The sequence below is a fragment of the Apteryx mantelli genome, chromosome 18 (assembly GCF_036417845.1).
Source record: "Apteryx mantelli isolate bAptMan1 chromosome 18, bAptMan1.hap1, whole genome shotgun sequence".
NCBI lineage: Eukaryota > Metazoa > Chordata > Aves > Apterygiformes > Apterygidae > Apteryx > Apteryx mantelli.
In genome coordinates, this window is record NC_089995.1 from 2,265,338 (window position 1) to 2,285,502 (window position 20,165).

Consider the following 20,165-nt stretch of genomic DNA (forward strand, 5'->3'; position numbering starts at 1 on the left):
GGCCGCCCTGCCCTTTCACGGGGCTGGAGCGCCGGGCGGCGCCCGGGCTGCCGCCGCCGCCCCGGGCCCGCGGCCTGGTCTTGCGGGGTTTGTGTTCCTATGGCCACGTAGCGGGCGGATCCGGCTGTCCCTGCCGCGGTGCTTGTCCCTCCCTCACTCCCCCCACGATGGCGCTGTGCGGAGTGACCAGTCCTGGCCGATTCGGGGCTCCGGCCCTGCCGCCGCTGTCGCGGCCGGAGCTGGCAGGAGGGGCCCGGGACTGTGTGTGGCGGCGCGGTGGGGAGCGGCGCCGGCGCTGTTTACGTTGGGAGACGGGGAGGGGAGTCATGTGAGGCAGCGGAGCTGCGGGCGGCCGTGGGGCTCGGGAATCGCCGGGGTAGATGGAGCTTGCGGAAGCTTTGGCCGGGGCGCGCTGGGAGTGGGAGCTCCTCGGCGGTGTCGGGTAGCGTGCGGTAGTAGGAGCAGGTCGGGAGCTCCGGAAGAACGAGGTGGCAGCACCTCCTCGGCAGCTTTGCTGCTTCGATTTTCTTTTAACGTGTTGCTGTATTTGAGAACCCTATTTGCCTTCATTAGGCTGTAATCATGTAGGAAGTGTGTTGAGAAATCCGGGGAGTGGAGGATTCTGTTGAGCAGAGATACGTGTATTGCTAAAAGTTCAGCCTCTCTCCCCAGGTGTTGGAGTTGTTGCTAACCTTTCTTGATGCTTTTCCAGGAGCCTTCTTGCAAAACAGGAGTGGAATTGTCATTTCTTGGAATTTCTAAAGCAAATAATTTCAAGAAGGGAACCTTTTGGGACTCCTTTTATGCATCATAACACAGCAAAAAGGGATAGAATCTTACTTCAAAATACTGAGTAGATCAGTAATAGTAAATTTCCCATCTTTTTGGTTTTCTGTTGACACATTTTCAAGTGAAGTTGTTTGCTTGGTTTAATTTTCAAAGCTGTCAGGCATATAAAGCTTTTTTGGGGCAAGCTACAAAGTTTTTTATAAGAGTTAATTTGAGTTTTTTCAGTGTTCAGTGAAAGAGACTTTGAATTTTGTCATGATATTCTACTTGTTTAAAATTAGTAAGTGCTCTTGCATGTGATTTTTATGAAAAATAACTATATGCAGCTTTGCTCTTGCATAGAATTATAGAGTTGATAGTAGGCCTGAGTTATGTAAAGTAGTAAATACACAGAAGTTCTGATGAAAACATAGTATTATTCAAATAAGTGTTTTGTACACAGTACAAAGTGTACAGATTGCACAGAATGAGACCAAAGGTTGATATAACTCAGTATTTTTCTGTGACAGTGGCCAACAGTAAATGCCCAGGAAAGAATACAAGCACAGAGTAACTATACAGTGATTTCTCTCACTGTGTTCTTCTAGTCTTCAGCTAGTTGTGATTCAGGGCCACAAAGGGATGTTTTTGTATTTAATGAAGAGATTATTCTGTAAATTTTTAAGGATTTTTTTTTTCCTCTTTGAACGCTGCAAGATTTTTGTTCTATTTTATTTTTCTTGTTAGTACCCACAGCACTCTGTGGCAGTGGATTCTGTGGCTTAATGTTGTCTGATCAAGGACCTTTGTTCTGAACCCACGGTATGATAGTTTGTTTCACTCTTATTCTTGTTTTGGCGGACACAGTGATAGTCCCTCCCTGTTCACTTTGCCATGTCATTCATGATTTGGTTGTCCTTTATCATATTTCCTCTTGCCCTCCTCTTTTGGCTGCTCCTCTTCAAGATGAAGAATCCCATACTGTCTAGTTGTATATGTTAAGTTATATAAAATAACACATATGAGAATGTAACTGTGGATGGGAGTTGTCACCAATGGGAATTCTTCTTGTAAAATCCTGTGTTTGGCCTGGTGCTGTTAGGTTTTGTTACTTATACTCATGTACTTGTTCACACCAAATATTGGTAGAGTTGTAGTGAATTTAATGTGTGATATCTACATAAGTTGAGAAGCTGAATGTAAATACTCTGGTAAAATACAAAATTGAAAGCTGTTACGTATAAACTAAGGATAATCATATTTGTGAGTGATAGCACTATAGCCCAAGAAGTAATAACTTGAAAATAAGGTTAGTATGCTTTGTTAGTTAAGCAATTGAGTATGAGCTTCCCACTTAGTGCTCTGATGTTGCTAAAGGATTATGCTTTATTCTTGGGTGTACAAATGGAGAAAGATCAAGTGCAAGTGGGGAAGTGATTGATTCTTACATGTGATGCAGCTTTGGTGTAATATGCTCAGTTCTGAGGTTGGGGTGAACATTTTAGAGCCTTGAAAAGTTGGGGAGATTTCATTATACTGACCAAATCTCTGAACAGAACAATTCCTACAGCAGTGCCTATAGGAGAGGGGCAAGGATTTTTCTGCCTGTGTGCCTTAAAATGTTGGTTTTTGTTTTTTGCTTTTTTTAATCGTATAGGTTTATCTTTGATTTTGTGCTGTCTGACTTAAATCTAGAGGCCTGGCGTTTTTTGAGTTTCAGAAAGGAAAAGGAAAGAAACTGTTTTAGTAAAAGACTCAAGGAAGCTGAGTCTCTATACTTCACTGCCGAGACTACTGAGAGATTCTTAAAAGTGTACCTGCATGGGGAGAGGATATCAAATGCCACAGAGATTCAGAGTATAATAAACGCAAAATGACATTTAGAGGTTGAGGTTGAAAAACAAGAATCTAAATCTATTGAAAAGTATATATTACTTAGAAGAAAAAAAAAGAGGTTATTAATAGTATTACAGGATGTAGTTGATACGTTATTGTTGTTGCCTGAAACTTGAAATTCCGGACTAGATGGATCTTGTGTATGCTGTAGCTCTTAATGCTTGAATCATGACTGTTTCTCCTGTGGCCTGCTGTATGCAGAAGATCAGATTTTCTAGGTGACTGTAGTGTTCCCTTTAAATCTTCTAATTGACAGAATTGATGGTAGCAAATGGCAGGAAGCTGTGAACAGGTTTGCCTGAATGTTTGTTCTTGGTTGTTTAGATGTCTCTCTTGGATAGTCCTTTGGTCAAGCTCTAGTAGTTCTTAAAATGGCCACCAGACCTGCATTTCTGCATCATAAATCATCTGTGTTCTTTGTTTTGAAAGAAACAGGTGGCATACCTCTGGGGTTTCCATTTGCTAATTGTGTTCGATTGCATTTTATTGTTCACAGCTGTAATTGTTTGGTGCCTTGTATCACGTTCTTTATTGTCACACTGGGCAAGCTTCGTTCTAGTTCTTGTTGGAAACTTCTTATGAGACAGTGCTCTGTGAATTTGAGCCAATGCAGTGATGGCATCTTAAGCGAAAGCTTTTGGAAGGTAAAGTGCAAGGCATTTTCCCTCTCAGGTGAATTTTGCTTTTTCTTTCAGGTGTCCTGAAAAATGGCTGATGATATTGATATTGAAGCAATGCTTGAAGCTCCTTACAAGAAGGTGAGAAAAATGCGCCAGTGAGGTCCTATTTACCTTAATTTAGCATTATTCATGAAACTACTGCTGAACTGTAAACTAACATCCCTGGAGCCCTCATGATTTATCTTATTGGAGATGCATTACGTGTAACTTGCAAGTAAATATATGCTGTTAATGTAATTATATTGTGCAGTAGTTTCACTTCAGCGTGATGAATAAATGCCCATCTATCTCTCTTTGTAGACTTGCCTAACGATATCTCACCTCTACTCCCATGAATTCACCTTTGATTCCAGTGTGAACTGTCAATCATAAGGTAGTAATTGAGTGACGTATCGCTGTACCGTGGTCCCTTAGGTAAAAAACAAAGAAAAAAAGAAAACCCCCAAAACAAAAACAAACAAAAAGAAAAAACCAAGAAACAAACAAAAGCCTCTCCTAAAATTGCCAGGTCCAGTTTGGTATAGCAACAAGGTGAATGCAGTGGTTTGGGAAAATAGCAGGGTTCCAAGAATAACCTTTTCACCAGTCCCATGGCAAGTAAATATTTGAACAGTCTGCTCTGTGCAAGAGGAGTGAGACTTGCTTTTATTGCAGAAGACTGGTGATGGTTAATCTTTTAACAGGGCAGGTGGAAATCAATTGCTGAGTGAACGAATTTACCTAAATTCTTGGATCCCTGAATAGAACGTTCTTAGCAAGTAAAAGACAGTATCACAGTCTGCGGTATCGTTCTAAAAATGCTCTTGTATTCTTCTGTCCTAGTTGTTCAATTAGGAAATTTTGATTCAAAATTTTGATTGATTAGTGTAGTGATGTAATAGTCTTTTACCTAAACCAGCAGCAAATGAATACTGTCTTTTTTGTTTTTCACCAAATGGTGGTGAAGTGTTAACATTCTGCATGCATTAGCACTGGTTTCACAAGAAATGTGTATAAAGCTTAAGTCATTTAGGAGTTGTACTTTTGATGTAACTGATGTGATTAAATTGTAAAGCAAGTATATAAATTATATGGCAGCTATTGTTAGTCTATTCTGCAGTGTTTATTGCAACCATGTCATGAATTTTGGATGAGCATTTGTAAGTTATAAAAGTGTATATTTAGTTTATGTAATATTTAGCAATTATATTAAAACTTGAAGAGAAAGATGTAAATTGTTATGTTAAAATTCTTGTATCCTGGTTTAACATGGATATTTTCCATGTAAACAGGTATGGAAATAGGGAATGTTTAGGCTGGACTGGTGGATTATTGATGACTTTCTTGGGAGTCGACGTTACTAAAGCAGTGTGAATCCCTGTTTGCTTCAGGGCGAGATGTGTGACAGAGGTGGCATCAAGCTCTTACAACTCTCCAACGAAAATGAGCGAAGATCTCGGGAATGGCATCGGTCACAGGAAATCGATAGTGGCTGGCTGCTAGCATAGCCACTGGGGCTTAGGCAGAGATATAGCCTTGGTATTGATCAGAGGGGCACACAAACGCACAAACCTGAAACTTCCTCTTACATTTTATAGAAATAACATTTAACCACTTGAGTGCTGAATTCTACAGGATAACTTACTCTCTAAACCATGTAAGGAAGTATCTACAATTAATATATACTTTTAAATGATGTAATTCTTGTATTTTATAATTGTTTGACTTAAATTTAAGCAGCAAAGTGGTTAAACATGCCTACCTAAATTTTCTAAAGCTTTCCACATTAAACTGTAAACAAGTAATTTAGTATTAAAATTTTTGTTTTGTATTTTCTTATTCCTATTCCCATTACCCTTTGACCACTTGAAATGTTTCCGCTTCGTCCTCACGATGTTCTTCTATCAACCCTGCTTAGGATGAGAACAAATTGAGCAGTGCCAATGGCCATGAAGAACGCAGCAAGAAGTAAGTATTTTCTTTATATCTTACATGGGGTGGGGGGAATTGCTGTTTTTAAACTTTCTAGTGCATGTCAAAGTGTCCAAGGAAATAAAATGGAAAAGCTTGAACTTTGCAGTTGCAGGAATTCTGAAATCTTCTTTTGTTTACAAACATAGTTACACCATTGTCACTGATGTCATCAGAGTTGTGGAAACATTTAATATCTTAGCATCAGATAAAAATACAGACTTGGTAGGTTCAGCATGATTCATCTGTTTCTTAACTATGCAATGGACTTTACATTAAAAGATGTATTTGGTTTGTGATTTTATTTAATCCAAAACAGTTTGAAGAATTTAAAGATACTATTGCTTTCTTGAAAAAGTTTATTGTTAGAATCCCCCCCCCCCCCGAAAAAAAACAAAAACAAAAAGGCCTTGTGACTATTTCTGTGCTAATTGGTGCATTGAATTTCAAGGACAGGTGCACGAAGAAGTTCAGCTATCTCTTATCTGGCTCATATTCTCAATTGAATTTAGTGCTTTAGTCCTTTGTGCACTCTACATAACAGTTTTTGTTTTAAATAAGTTTTCTCTGTGATCCAAAATTTCTAGAATTGCAGTAAAATCTTTTTAAAGAATTGAATTACAAGCACACCTTCATGAAGCCTTGTTGAAGTGTGCTGTTTTTATCTGGTCAGTAAGTTAATTCCAGAGTCTGAATACCTGCTGATGACCCAAACAGGCAGGAATTGAATCAGAAATTTAAAGAAACCTTCCTTTTATGAAACAGTCTCTTTAACTTTTCATTTCTTTGGGGTGTTCTTCTTAATTCTGTAATATAACTTCCTTATCTTGCAAGTATCATTTGATGGTGAAGGGACAACTGATGTAGGAAAAAATTCTGAATTTGGTAGTCAAGTAAACAATAACTAACATATCCTCATAATGTACTGTTAAGTTCAGAAGATGGCACGTATGTTGTTGTCTTAAGGAATCCTACAGCTCAAAGGCTGATGGAATCCTAAGATCATTTCTTTCTAGTTGTATAAATATCTGGAAAATGAGAAGTCTAATCCCATCAAACTTCAGCTGGAATCTAAAAATCTAAACTTGATTATAAGTTAGATTTGCGTTCTGAACAACTGTGATTCCTTCCCTTGCACATTAAATACTGAGACTCCCCAAACCCAATAAAAATGGCATCTCTTAGTAGTTTTAAGTTCTGAGTTTTTATCAGTTTAAAATTATATACCTGACATGTAAAACCATACTTCTGCTTGAATGGCTAGTCCCAAAATACAAACTGATTTGAAAGAGAAGTTAATGTTGTCTCAACTTTCAGAAATGATTCTGATCTTGGTTCATAGCAGAATGCTTAGAGTATTAGAATGCTTTCTAGCTCATTTCCTGAGTTGCTATAGCCTAAGACCAAGGCAGTCACATCTGTAGAGTAGGAGAATTATTTTTGGTGTAGTTGTCTTTCTGCTCACAATCCCACTTTCAGGTTGGAGTTTGAGGTTTTGTTTTTTTTGTTTTGTTTTTGTTTTTTAATTTGGACAGTAAATTCAGAAAAAGGAAATGTTATTGTGAAATAGAAGAAAATCATGGCGTTCTGCTACTCTTTGTTGTGTGTGGAGTGATTTCCTTTTTTGCTTTCCTAATTGTAGGTGTGTATGTTCTGAGACGTTGCTCCTGTGGTGTCTCACTGTTTCAGTTCTGGAGTCAGCAACTGCTAAAAAGTTAGAGAACCTCAGTACGGGAATAACTATTAGTACGGAGCTTTGTGTCCCAGAGTTCTCATTTGATATGGCTGTTGCTCATCTGAATCTTTAAAGAACTACATTACCATTTTGTACATGGCTAATGACAGAATGCACTCTTCAGCAGAGTAAGGTGCACACAGGCTTTGCAAGACTTGTTTTTCTCATTAGTTAAATAAATGTTTGGAATGGCAGCATCAAGAAAGTACTCTTTGGTCTACTTCAGTTGGAGAATGCTGGAGTAAGATTGAAACTTTCAAAAATTTCATAATCCATAGTAAACATCAACTAAAAATACTAAGTTCAACTTTAACTTTTAGTAATAAATGTCAAATAATGCTAAATTTCTGTCTCGGAAATTAGAAGGGATTAAAAATCTGTACAGTTTTACTAGGTGCCTTACAGTTCTGTCCAGTATAATCATGATTGGAAGACTAATTTTTAAATAAAACACGTAAATATCTTTGTGGATAATGACTGTTAGGAGTCTTTTGCCTGCAGAGAAGGTGCAGCTGATAGTGAATATTTGGTAACAGCTGTAGCTATTGCTTACTGGTACTGACCTGGTACTGACCAGTATATTAAGATACAGAATGAGCTACATTTTTTTTTTTTTTTTTTTTTTTTTTGGAGCTGTTAAGGTATTTAATAGAGTGGGGGATTGAGGATTTTAACTTGAGCAAGAACTTGATAACTGACATCCTGTCAGAGAGACTACATTAGCATCACACTCTGTCACTAATTATCTTACAGTAGGAAATGCGGTTAAGCGGTTTTGATGTGGATCACTCTGGATATCTATGTGGTGTCCCCTTGTTCTACAAGGATGTGAAGCTTTTTGAAGATTGTGTTTTGATGCAGCAGTTCCTCTGTCCGCACTAAAATATTAGAGAAATTAATTGTAAATTAAGAATAATCAAGTCAAAATGAAATATTTGGCTGTTCTTAAACTTGCCAATTTGGTTATCTCTGACTTTTGCCATTTGGTCATGATTTGGTTTTAAAATGTTTCTCTTGAGAGATGAATGCCAGGATAGTTGTCATGGTGCTTCTTAGATGGAGACTGGAGAACAATGCTGCTAGTGAGGATTGGGCTCAGTTATGTGGTGTCTGAGATTATTATTATATATATTTTTTAACTGTAGTAATTGAAGGTAACTATAGACCTTATTTTAGATGGTCATAGAAAATAGCTGGGATGAACTTTCTTCTGAAGAAAATACACTTAAAGATTTCTGATTTTACAAGTTTATGTAAGCCGAAAGCTTAAAGGTGGGGAGCAGGGAAGAAGCTCATCAGCAAAGGATGTTTTGAATGTCAAAAATGTAGCAAGGGGATATTCCCAAAGTTTAGTTTGAGGTAAACTTTGAGTAGTTGCTTCAGCCTCTTTTAAAGTGGGGTGTGTGGGGATGTGTGTACACACATACACGCACACACACACTTTATTTAAAAAATGAGGAAACAGTAAATTTGTTAAGCTCTAAGACTGAGGTTGAACTGATCTACAGATAACTCAAAAGTACTCTGCAAGAATGGAATTGTAGCTCACTGGTTATCAAATATGAGGTAGAATTTACTTACAGATTTTACACATTTTAAATTTTCTAAGTAAACAGTTAAAATTCTGAAAGACTGCTCTTTGCTCTGAATCCCGGTGGTCCACAAATGTGGAAAAGCAGGTGGCTTATGAGTGGGGATAGTAAACAGACGCATAAAGTGAAAGTAAAACTCTTAAGCTGAGTATATTAAAACTGATGGAAGGGAATATCTGGAGAAAATAAGCATCCTTTTGCTCATCTTCCTCCTTTTCTGTTTTTCTTTGTTTTGTTTTATTTCACTATAAAAATGTAAAGTTATTATTGACATCTTGATTGCCTATTTACAATACATTTGAAAGACACTTGAAGTACTGGATTTAGTATGTACTAGTTCTAATGCAGGAAATGTTTGTTCAGTCATGTTATTGTTTCTGGAAGCATGGTTTAATGGTTACAAACAAAAAAGTTGAGTGCTTTAGAGCACTTTGTCTTTCTCATGATAAATTTTAAGAGATTTCTGAATTGTTCAACCACCTGTTTAACAGAAAAAAGTTAAAAATATCAGCAGTTATATACCAACAGTTATACAAATACCAACATTTCAATACTAATGTCTGTGACATCAGGTTAGAAGAGCTGGTGAAAGCTAGTAAATAACGGGATTAATAACACTGAGCAACAAGTGTAATCAAAGTTGTACTTTTGCTTCTCAGGAGAAAAAAGAGCAAGAGCAGAAGTCGAAGTCATGATAGGAAGAGGAGCAGAAGCAAGGAACGCAAACGAAGTCGAGATCGTGAAAGAAAAAAGAGCAGAAGCCGGGAAAGGAAACGGAGCAGAAGCAAAGAACGCAGACGCAGTCGTTCTAGAAGTAGAGATCGCAGATTCAGAGGCCGCTATAGAAGTCCCTAGTAGGTTATTTATGTAGAGCTGCATTTTTACCATTTCCATGTATGATATGAAAACTTAAACTTTAACTGTGTGCTTTCTAAATTGGTCACTTTAGCCCCCGAGTCCTGCGAGTGCTTTATGCACCCAAAGTGTTTTATCTTAATAATGCCCATCTGTTACATATTTGCCCTGCTTTTTCTTGGACTTGTTTAGAGGCCGTAGAAGATGATGTACCCCAGTTCTTCAGTTCCTCTGTTTTTTGGCTTGAGATAGAACTTCTGCTGTAGGTTGTTCCTCACAGTTGTAAAGCACTTCTCAGAGCCCATATTTTCATTGGTGATATTTGCTCTAGGATTCTCCTGGAGGGTTTTTGTTTTGCCCTTCCCTCGTCTCTGCTTTCAAAGAAGCAGAAGAACAGAACTGGCTGCATTACATGGCTTTCACTGATTACCTGAGGCTGCTGCTTGTGTCTTCTTTTGCCTGGGTCTCATCTCAGCCGTTGTTGAATTTCAGAATGCAAGATCATGTCAGAAGCAGGCACTTGTAAAAGATGTTTTTTATTCATGGCACATATTGTCATCCACACCTGAGAGATCTCAAGATGATTGAGAAGACGCTGTTTCGCTTCTGATGTTCTGCAGGCATGTACAGTTTTCAGCAAAGTGGATGTTTCCCTAGGTGATTGGCCCTAGATCCAGGGACCACATTCCTTTTGGTGCTCTGGCAATGCAAACAAAAATGCCAGAGCTCACAGGGTCTCATTTTGCACTAAGTCACCTGGAAGTTGGCGTTCTCATACTGAAAATGTGCTACAACTCTGGGCTCTGCTAAGGCATACTATGGCTCAGAATCCTCAGTCCAGCTTTTTCTGACCTGCACCAATTGTTCTACGTGGTGCTCCTCGCTTTTACCAAGGCAGGAGAAGATTTTTGAACAGACTCAGCATTTCCTCTGTTTTCCTCAGTTCTGCGTACTTAGATGATATGCTCTATGATCTCCGTCTTTGCTTTGTCTCCAGTATCAGGCCTCACCTTTAGAACTGCTCTGGGCTTTAGCTCTGAAGAAGTTGGTGGCTCTGGACAGTTGGTTGATTTTCCACAGTTCTTTGGCTCCTGTAACATTACAGGAACTACTTGGGATGTGCCAGTGCAGCCCTTCTGGCTCCAAACTGGCTATTGAACAGAGGACCCTTGATCAAAATCTTCAGCCTTCCAGAAGTGGAGCCTGACAGTCCTCTACTCCAAAGTGTTGTCGCCAGGATAGGATATCCATCATCTATCTGATCACTTAACTAGGAGAGTGCAGTGACTCCAAGCTGCACGTGCAGCTGGTGCTGGTCACTTGTTCCCCCTCATCCCTAGGTGAGCCAATAGATTCTTCACCTGGAGGAATTTGGGAGCTTCAATATTCTGGTCTTCCAAAACATCTTTCTCAGGCAGAGGTCGAAAGTATTGGAAATTATTGCAACCTGTGCCTAGTGTAATGGATCAAGATATGTTGTGTCAGGAGGGTAGGCAATCGCTTGGGGACTTCTTCATTGTTCTTATATTCTTCCGTATTTATTGTAGGCTTCTGTGGTGTTAGAGATGGCTAACAATATAACAATAACAGTCAGATATTCTAGTGCCCCTTGAAGAGATGGGTAAGAAGTTGTGCTTTTCAGTTTGGCAGTGTTGTGTTGTCTGCTACAGGTGCTGAGTTGCTGGATTTGGCTGGCCAAGTAGAATTTTAGCATTAACTTTAGTGAAAGACTGGTATGGAGCTCTTACCCTTCCTCCCAGAGGCGTTGACACTGGCTGTTGAATGACCAGCAGTTGGCTGTAGTTCATTTGTAGGTCATGGATGATCCAGCTGGTGGGTGACATCTCTTAATCCTATCAAGCGTTCTGTGTTTGAAATGATTACAATTGAACCGTTGAAATTATATAAATGCTAAGATGACTCCAAGATTCCAGTTTTGGCCCAGGAGGTACAAAAAGAAAAAGACCTCCTACTGGGAAGGAACAGAGCTAGTTAGCTCAAAGGTTAGCTCTGTGTATTGAAGAGCTGTATAGTAGACTTCCCGTGTGGGGAATAAATCTTTAGTTCTGGAGATGAAGTCTTTTGCTTCACCACCTTCCCTTCTTCAGATACCTTCAGATGTACCAAAAACGGTAACATAAAGAAGCAGCCACTGTTAGCAGCTTTGTCATTTCTGTGTTTCATAGGTAACAAGCAGAATGCTTGATAGGATTAAGAGATATCATCCATCAGCTGGAGATTATGAGTCTGGAATCTTACTTTTTGGACCTGTTCAGACAGTTCAGAATTGATGTTAATACAGGTAGTGGTGCTGTAGCTGACTACATCATCCAGATCAAAATGCTTCCTAGTTGTGTGTGGGGGGGCTCCCCCTGCCCCCCTTTACTCCTTATATTTCTCAGTTCCTTTATAAAGTCCCTTTTTAAGATATTTTCTTTAAACTATGAGGTCTTTTTGCCATGGGGATAGGTCTTGCAGAAGTCTCTCTGAAATACTGGGGAAAGGAAGTTTACTGAAGATAATTCTGAAAGAAAAGGAGAATGGTGCACCATATAGCACTTGAGGAAGTTCGAATCAGTCATCTGTAAGCATGAGATATTGGCATTAAATATTGTAGTTCCTTTTTTGAAATCGGGTGAGTTGCTTGCATTGTTCAGTGTTCCCAGCGTGGTGGGGGTTTTTTTTCCTCCTCCATGTTGTTGTTCTTCGCATATCTTGCCTCTTAGATGTTTTACTTTATTAAGCCTCTTAAGAAGAAGAAAACTTTACCAAGTACTCTTGCTTAGACATCACATCTGGCTGACAAATGTCAGCTGCTCCTTACAGCAGAAAATGTTTAGGCTTTTCTGTTGCTTATTCTGGAGCGAAGATTTCAGGCAAATGCTGCCAGGAAGACCAACTCCATACATGAGGACTGAAAATTCATCATGATTCTCCTAGACTTTGGCCAAAGCTTGCCTTGTCTGAGATGCATGTTAGACTCTTGGATATGACTGAGCAGGTGAAGACTGATTTTATTTATTTATTTAAACAGCTATCTTCTGACCTGATTATTGTTCTCTTGGGCCATGTGGCATCACATAAGTTTAGAAAACGTATTTAGCTATGCTTTGGTTATACGCACAGGTTAGCGCATCTGGCTTATCTGAAGAAAATAACCCCTAGACATAAAGATAAGTATTGCTTGTGACTCAGTGCTTCCATACATGGTAGCAGGAACCAGCCAACAACTGCACAGAGTTCTCAGAAAGGCAGTAGGAAGAAAGAAGAGGAACAGGAAAAAAGAAAATTTCTCTGAAATCTACAGCTTTACAAGAGTGTCTCCTCAGAAAAATCCAAAGGAAATGCATCCCACAGAATAGTGCCAAAAAGAACTTCAGAAGATTGCTCAGACCATCATCTTGCCCCAGGATGTTCCAGAGGCCTCTCTGCTCAGTCTGTTCCAGTGGTCTTCTGTGCCTGTAATTTGCTGGAGTTTTTAAATGTTAGAGTTCCTCCCATGTTGTCATGTAAACCTGTTACTACTTGGTTATGTAGAGTAAAAATGGGAAACAGTTTTTTGGGGGTTCTTTATTTGCAGAAGCCATGTATGTATTTGAAAACTACTACTGTGCATCTTCTCAGTTTTTTTCATTAGGTTTAAAAGAAGACCAACAAGAAAACTTTTTCCTTTCCTTCTTTCACTGTTCCTAAAAAGTCATGTTTGTGATCTTTGACTGTCATTTAGTTGGTCTGCATTGATATTCTGGAGTTTAGTCACTTATAGTTTATTGTGCAGCATCCAAATTGATATGGACAACACCATGTTCTACATCAGCAGGTGTGAAGGTACAAGGTAATTCAATCTCTGGTTAAGAAGCCAGCCTTTGGAGCTGGTACCTCAACTGCCAGATGCAGCTTTTGCCAATAGATGTCATAGACCTTGGAGCCCCCAAAGAGATGCTGTCAGCAGGCATCTCTGCACCTTAAGTAGGAAATGGAGTAATTTATCTCAGTGCGTTTTACAGCAGTCGTTAAAAAATCTTCTGTTTTCTGATCCAGAATGATCTCAGCTCAAACATGCTGCTGCCTAACATATGCCTGTTTTTCGTGGGGGGATTGTGCCTTATTTTCTGTTAATAAATTGTTTACATGGTTTGATTTCCCTTCCCCCCTGCCCCATATCATGCAGGATTGTATTTCTCTTATTTTAACCTGGCCAGTACAGTTCTGTATCTTGGCCTGCTGCTTTTCATGTGTTATGCTGTCATGGCATGTTGAACGAGCGTCCTCCTTCTCAGTGTGTGTGCTGAGTTGACTGTAAGCATTGCTGCTCCCCCCAGTAGTGAAGTCACCAGAAGGCTTCCCTTGCAGGCATCTGCAGGGAGCTCCTTGGGGTTCCACTTGCACCTTAAATCTCATGAAGCTTTCAGTTTAAGGTGTTGTGCTCAAGCAAATAGTTGTGCCGTCATCACTTTCCTCAAAACTCTGAAGCTGATTTCGGGCAGTTAAGGCACTGCTTTGGAGTCATCAGAATATGCATGTGGACAAGTATAAGAAGGAGAGAAGATTACAACAGTAACTGAAGCTTAGAATATTTTGCACATAGAGGTGTGCCCTATCTGGCTCTCCATTCAGTTCTTCCTTGGAGTCCTCTGTATTTTGGGATTTTGCAATGCAGGTGAAACTGAGCAGGGAAAATATTCCATGCTTCATGGTTTGGTGTAGTTTATGCATGCTGTGGGTACTGCTAACGGAAAAGAGCTCAGGTGTGGGGGGTGGGGAAGCACTCATAATGCAATGCGAATATAGACAGGAGATCCTGAATTCAGGTACTCTGGTAAGTAATGTCTGTTTTTTTGCTTTTGCCGTAGTTCTGGTCCAAAATTCAACAGTGCCATCAGAGGGAAGATTGGTCTGCCTCACAGCATCAAATTAAGGTTTCTGAGTTTTCTCTACTTTTTTGCATTATTAATAGATTTTGTTTAAAATCAGACTAGTATATTTGAAGTTTTTTGATCATCTTGTTGATCTGCCTTTACAGCAGACGACGCTCCAGAAGCAAAAGTCCCTTCAGAAAAGACAAGAGCCCTGTTAGGTAGGAATTTTTATACGCTTTTTTTTTTTTTTAACTTGGAGTTTAAAAAAATGGTGACGTAACAGATAACTACTCGCTGTCCAGCTTACGTGTGCAAGAAACTTCAGAGTTACTCATTCAGAAAGCTCATAAAGTGAAAGCATTGAAAATACCCTCTTGCTTTCTCCCTATGCAATAAACCATTCCCCCCTGCTCCCAAAATTAACAATGTATGGTTGTAAATCATGTTGATTTGCAAAGCACATCTTGCTTTGCTTTTCATGTTTCTGTATTCGCAAGCTTTTTCCAGTTGATTCTAATTTAAATTGGCTAACTTTTCTGCTAAATCTTATTAATCTTAAATAAGGAATGGAAAAGTACTGTGCAAATGCTTGCTTTTTGTGTTTGGTATGTGTTGATGTTACGTGCAGAGAAGACCGGTAGCTTTTAAATCCAGGAAGTGCTTATCCATTCTTACAGCTTGTCAGTTAAGGGAATTGGATTCAGATAACTGCTAATGAAATTCTTCTCTAAATTAATACAGTTAAACTTCAACAGTCTTGCTTCGTTTTTATTTATTAGCAAATTCTTTAGTTTACATTATTGGTACATATTCTCAGTGATGTTTTATATATATAAAATGTAAAGAAATACATTACTGAAAACTCAATCCAAGATTGAAATTTGGGTTAATTGCACAGGTATCAGTTGTTCATGCAGCAGGCTGTTTCTGTCTTATTTATTCAGAAGCAAAACAGGCAGATTGTTTAGATTTGAAGCTTTAACTTGTAAAACGTAGAGCATCTCATTTCAACCAGTGATCAGTATCAAAATTAAATTACATTAGTCCCCAATTCCAGAAGCACTAGAGTAATTGTTCAGTATTCAGTTTATTTATTCATTTGTTTTTATTAGGGACTGCCTCCTTTCTTTGAAGTCTGCTAGGGTTAAGCTTAAACTACAAAATCATATGAGGACTGGGAATTCTGTTTGTACAGATGTTGGTATTGTTGTGGTAGCTGTAGTGACTGTGGAGTGACCTGGTGCGCATAAGATTTTAGTTTGCAAAGCTGGGGAAAGAAAAGATTGATGTTCTTTGTCCAAGAGTTTAGGCAGATAGTCAGTCTAATTAGTCTTGTTCTTTTCTTTTGTTCCTATCCTGTCAAGATGATAGTCTGTTTTGACTGCAAGCTCCATAGAATGGTACTGTTATCTCTTCTAGACAATGACAAAATAACACCTTTGTATGGTTTGGGCTTCTGAACTTAAAGGATAGTTTTCCAGTCATGTTTGATGTTTACAGATAAAATTGGATTAATCATGTTAAAGAAAGGCTTGTATTAGGTATTCCCTTTGATTCTTGACCCCTGCTTTATTTTAATATTGCAGGTATTTTTTTCAGTGTCTAGTTTTAAAGTACAAACACTTGAAGCATTATGTGCAGTCCTGTGATGAGTTCTCTTATTCAGCTTTCCTCTTGCATTCCAGAGAACCTATTGATAATCTTACCCCTGAAGAGAGGGATGCTCGAACAGTATTCTGCATGCAGCTGGCTGCGAGAATTCGACCAAGAGACCTGGAAGAATTTTTCTCTACAGTAGGGAAGGTAATTAATAGGGAGGCTAATATGATTCTGAATACTTTCTCAAGCTATCCTAGTCCAGAATTGCTGTTCTGCAGAACTGTGAACAGTTGGCTTTCTGCAGCTTCTTGTACAGGGTTTCCCCCTGGTTGGTGTAAAAAAAAAAAAAAAAAAAAAAAAAACTTTGAGCCTCTGAACATGGAAATGTAATTAATCAACAGTTTATTGTTCAGAGTGCAATCTGATGCAGATCATGGGGATGCAGTTCAAACGGCTTCAGTTTCAAAAGTTTTAATCTTTCTCAAATAGGTCAGCAGTTTAAAATATAACTTCATAGTTTAATTTTAGTTTTGAGACACTTTCTATTGCATCTGCTGTAAGGTTCCCACTTAAAGCATTGAAATGCTGCTAGTATTGTAGTGCCCCTGTTCCTGTAGCATACTGTGTTTGATTTTTGAATCAAAATAATGCCAGCTTGCCTCTGGGGTGTGTTTAAGAAGGTAATTGGATGCTAGTCTAGATTTGCAGCATAATTATAAAGCCATTGATTTGGCAAATAAGTGTCTGGCTTATTAATGTGTTTTTGAGAGTTGAATTCCATTTGCTTTTTCCTAGTGTAACCCTCTCTATAAACATAGCACTTCTGTTCTTATCTTTCAGGTTCGTGATGTGCGAATGATTTCTGATAGAAATTCCAGACGTTCAAAGGGAATTGCTTATGTAGAATTTGTTGATGTTAGTTCGGTGCCTCTGGCAATAGGACTAACAGGACAGAGAGTCTTGGGTGTACCAATCATAGTACAAGCATCACAGGTAAGTAGTTGTTAAACCTTACTGTTAGTCATGTTGAATAGTGCCTGAAGGGAGCTAAAGGCTGGAAACTCAGAGGAGTTTCTCAGAGGCAAGGATGTCATCTGTTTTCATCTTAATGAAAACTTTAAGTATAAAGTGAGGCTTAGCAAGCTGTATAATTAGCAAAATAACTATTTTTGTCTGCTGGTCAGATCTTTAAAGGTTCGTTAAATAATAGGCATAACATTCATAGAGCGCTAGAATAAAAGGTGAAGTTCTTTGTGAATGCTGGCCTTTATTTAAACTTGAGAATCTTAGTAGATTTTGCTTTAAAAATAAAGATCTCCACAAGGGTGTGTTTTAAAATTTCAGTGCCATTGCGATCCCCCCCCCCCCCCCCCCCCCCACACACACTTATCTTTGCTGGAAAGTTCAGTGTTTGTAAGTTTGGTTAGCACTGAACATTTGGAAATCATTAACAAGAATGATGATTTAAGATAATTATAAGTGGACCTTTGCTTCCAAAAGCTGACAGGCCAATTACAGCAAATCAAAGTGATGCAAGATTCCTTTTGAAAACACTGATGTTAAGAAAGTAGTAATAACAAAGCTATAATAGCATTACAAAACTGTAGTCTGAAATTACGCTTGCTTTCCTGCATATGTAAAAAGCAAAGTGGTGACTTACAGATACAAGCCAGAATTCGGCATGAAGTTCTTCAGTTTGAAGACTTTTCAAAGCCATGTCTATACTTAGTCATGAACTTGGATTTCATAGAGTTTAGTCAGATGGACATTGTGCAAATTATTAAACAGTGTGTATTTTTTTAGTGAGTTTTAATTTGGTAGCTGTTTGCTGCTTATTAATTCTTTTTATTCTGACAAAGTGGTGTTTTTGCTTTGTTTTCAGGCAGAGAAAAACAGAGCAGCAGCAATGGCAAATAATTTGCAGAAGGGCAGTGCTGGTCCTATGAGGCTGTATGTGGGATCATTGCACTTCAACATAACTGAAGATATGCTTCGGGGAATCTTTGAGCCATTTGGCAGAGTAAGTTTTGACTAAGCGAAGTCAGTGCGTTGCAGTAGTTTTGATTATCTGAAAAACCTATGTTAGCTCTCAAATGGCTTCTTGAAATAATGAAGCTTCATGCCTGCAATACAGTGTCTTGTTTCCATTCCTTCGTTGCCTGTGCATCCACAAAGATTAAGGTACTGAGTTACTGTTTGAGAACAAATGAGATAACGTTGATTTGTGTTGTGGTCCAATTTTGAGTGGCAGGTCTTATGATGGGAAGGTGAGAATTCAGCAGTCACCCTAAATTACCTAAAAACTACATTATATCCTGATTTTACATCTTGCTTACTTGCCAGAACAGCCCTGCCCTGCCTTGATACACCTGATATGCTGCTTAAGCTTTTTTTTTCTTTTTTTGACCAAGTGTCTTTTTTTTTTAATTGGTTTTGGATACTAACCCTTCATACATAATGTAAGCGTACTTTTCAGATGCTTTCTTCAGAGGTTCAGTATGTGTGTCACTTTAATTCTGTTGTGCAAAAGCCTGGGAAATTGCAGTTTATTATATTTTAATCCACATGGCCCTTTTTTTTGTTTTCTGTTTTGTTCCCTCCCCCCCCACCCCCACTGGCAGTAGAACTAAATGTAGGTTAGGAGGCTTATGTACAGAACTATGAAAGTTTTTCTTCATTCCGTATTCCTCAGTCTTTTCTTAAAACCTCAATTTTTTTTCTCTTACTTTTGTTGTTTTCTCTTTCTAATACTATTTCATAGGTCATGGATGACTCACTAATATTTTGTTAAATTCAGTAACTGTAAATCTTTAGGAGTTCCCATATAGCAATAGACAAGTGTATTTAAAGTGTGCAGCTTTTCTTAAAGCCCTTGCCTAGCTGCTTTTCTTACCCTTAAAAAAGAAAAGAAAAAAAAAAAAGAATTTCTTGGCGTTTGAAATAACCATGCCTATGTTATTTCAGTTGGGATTTGATGATGCCTGTGTGCTAATTTGTCTGCTAGAATGCCACATCAGGACCAGGCCTCTGCCTGTGACTGGAGACATCTTAAAAAGGATAAATTGAACACCTCCCTTGTGTTTACCTGTTGCTTCTTTAGTTTTGAAATAAAGATCTCATTGCCTGTACACTAATCTGGACTTGAGGGAAGAATGAGGAGCAACTTAAAAAAAAGAAAGAAAGAAAAAAGAAAAAAAAAAAGAGGAGGTTTCACCTTCATTTATGACCATTGTGTTTGGTAGGGCTATGTGTAGGTTTTGTTTTGATATTTTGTGGTTTGTTTCAAAGCATCTGATAATAGCCTTATTCTTATTTTTAGATTGAAAGCATTCAGCTGATGATGGATAGTGAAACTGGACGTTCAAAAGGATATGGATTTATTACGGTACGATTGGGATTACCAGGCTTCTTAGAAAACTTTCAAGTATAACCTTCTCTTGTGATAGCATAGTTAACTCAGCAAATCACAATTAAGTCTCTTCTTAGAAGTTTCATGTTACAAGGAATGCAACAGTGGCCTCCTCCTTTCTCTGCCAGTTCTCTATGGGTATTCTGATTGAACAATTTCTATATTTAGAATGGGAGTAGCATACTTCTGTTCAACATGCAGTCAATGTCTGGTAAAGCACTGCTGTTTCTTCAGGCAAAAAAAAATGGTAAAGACTGGCTTTTTCAAAGTGCCCCGGAGATCAAATTGGAGTGTTGTTAGGGGAAATCAAATTTCAGAAGATAAAACTTTGTTGGGAACATCTTTCCTTTTCTCTTTGCCCTTAGATATTTAGTTTTGTGAACTCTGCCATGTCATTCATGACACCTATTTGTGATGAAAGAGAAATGTCTCGGTTAGGAGCTCTGGTACTTAGAGACAAATGAAGCTAAAGTAGTTGCGGATATGATACTTGGTACATTTAGCACTGACAACATGGAAGTTTAGCTTCATGTTATGCAACATGAAGCAGAACGTCTGCTAGGAGCAGCTACTAGAATCAATAAAGTTACAAAAGAAGTGACCCTCATTCCCGCAATGCACTGGAAGAGACCTGCAGCCATGACTTCTGTTAATTGAAATATCTAGGTTGCTCTCTGTACTTTCAGCAATCATGCATATTTCAGTATATTTCTGTCAAAATACAAGGAAGTAAATATGAGAAGTTGTGCAAGTTTGATAATGCATTGGTTAAGATGGAGGGTAACTATGGATATTACATGCCACAGAAGTGTTGTGAAATTT

The 20,165-nt window shown here is 38.5% G+C and overlaps 1 protein-coding gene across 6 annotated transcripts in view; it reads left to right on the forward strand.

Annotated features, from left to right (window-relative positions):
* Positions 1-20,165, forward strand: part of RBM39 (RNA binding motif protein 39) — a 33,538-nt gene that overhangs the window by 738 nt on the left and 12,635 nt on the right. For 5 of the 6 annotated variants that reach the window (XM_067307580.1, XM_067307581.1, XM_013961576.2 and 2 more), the window contains exons 2-10: positions 3,360-3,422; positions 5,242-5,291; positions 9,281-9,475; positions 14,330-14,395; positions 14,500-14,553; positions 16,021-16,138; positions 16,775-16,927; positions 17,817-17,954; positions 19,254-19,319. In XM_067307580.1, the coding sequence (XP_067163681.1) occupies positions 3,372-3,422; positions 5,242-5,291; positions 9,281-9,475; positions 14,330-14,395; positions 14,500-14,553; positions 16,021-16,138; positions 16,775-16,927; positions 17,817-17,954; positions 19,254-19,319 (891 nt within the window). In that variant the 5' untranslated portion in view covers positions 3,360-3,371. Of the gene's footprint in view, positions 1-3,359; positions 3,423-5,241; positions 5,292-9,280; positions 9,476-14,105; positions 14,137-14,329; positions 14,396-14,499; positions 14,554-16,020; positions 16,139-16,774; positions 16,928-17,816; positions 17,955-19,253; positions 19,320-20,165 lie in introns of those variants that run through there. The other variant, XM_013961578.2, reaches the window with a different exon arrangement.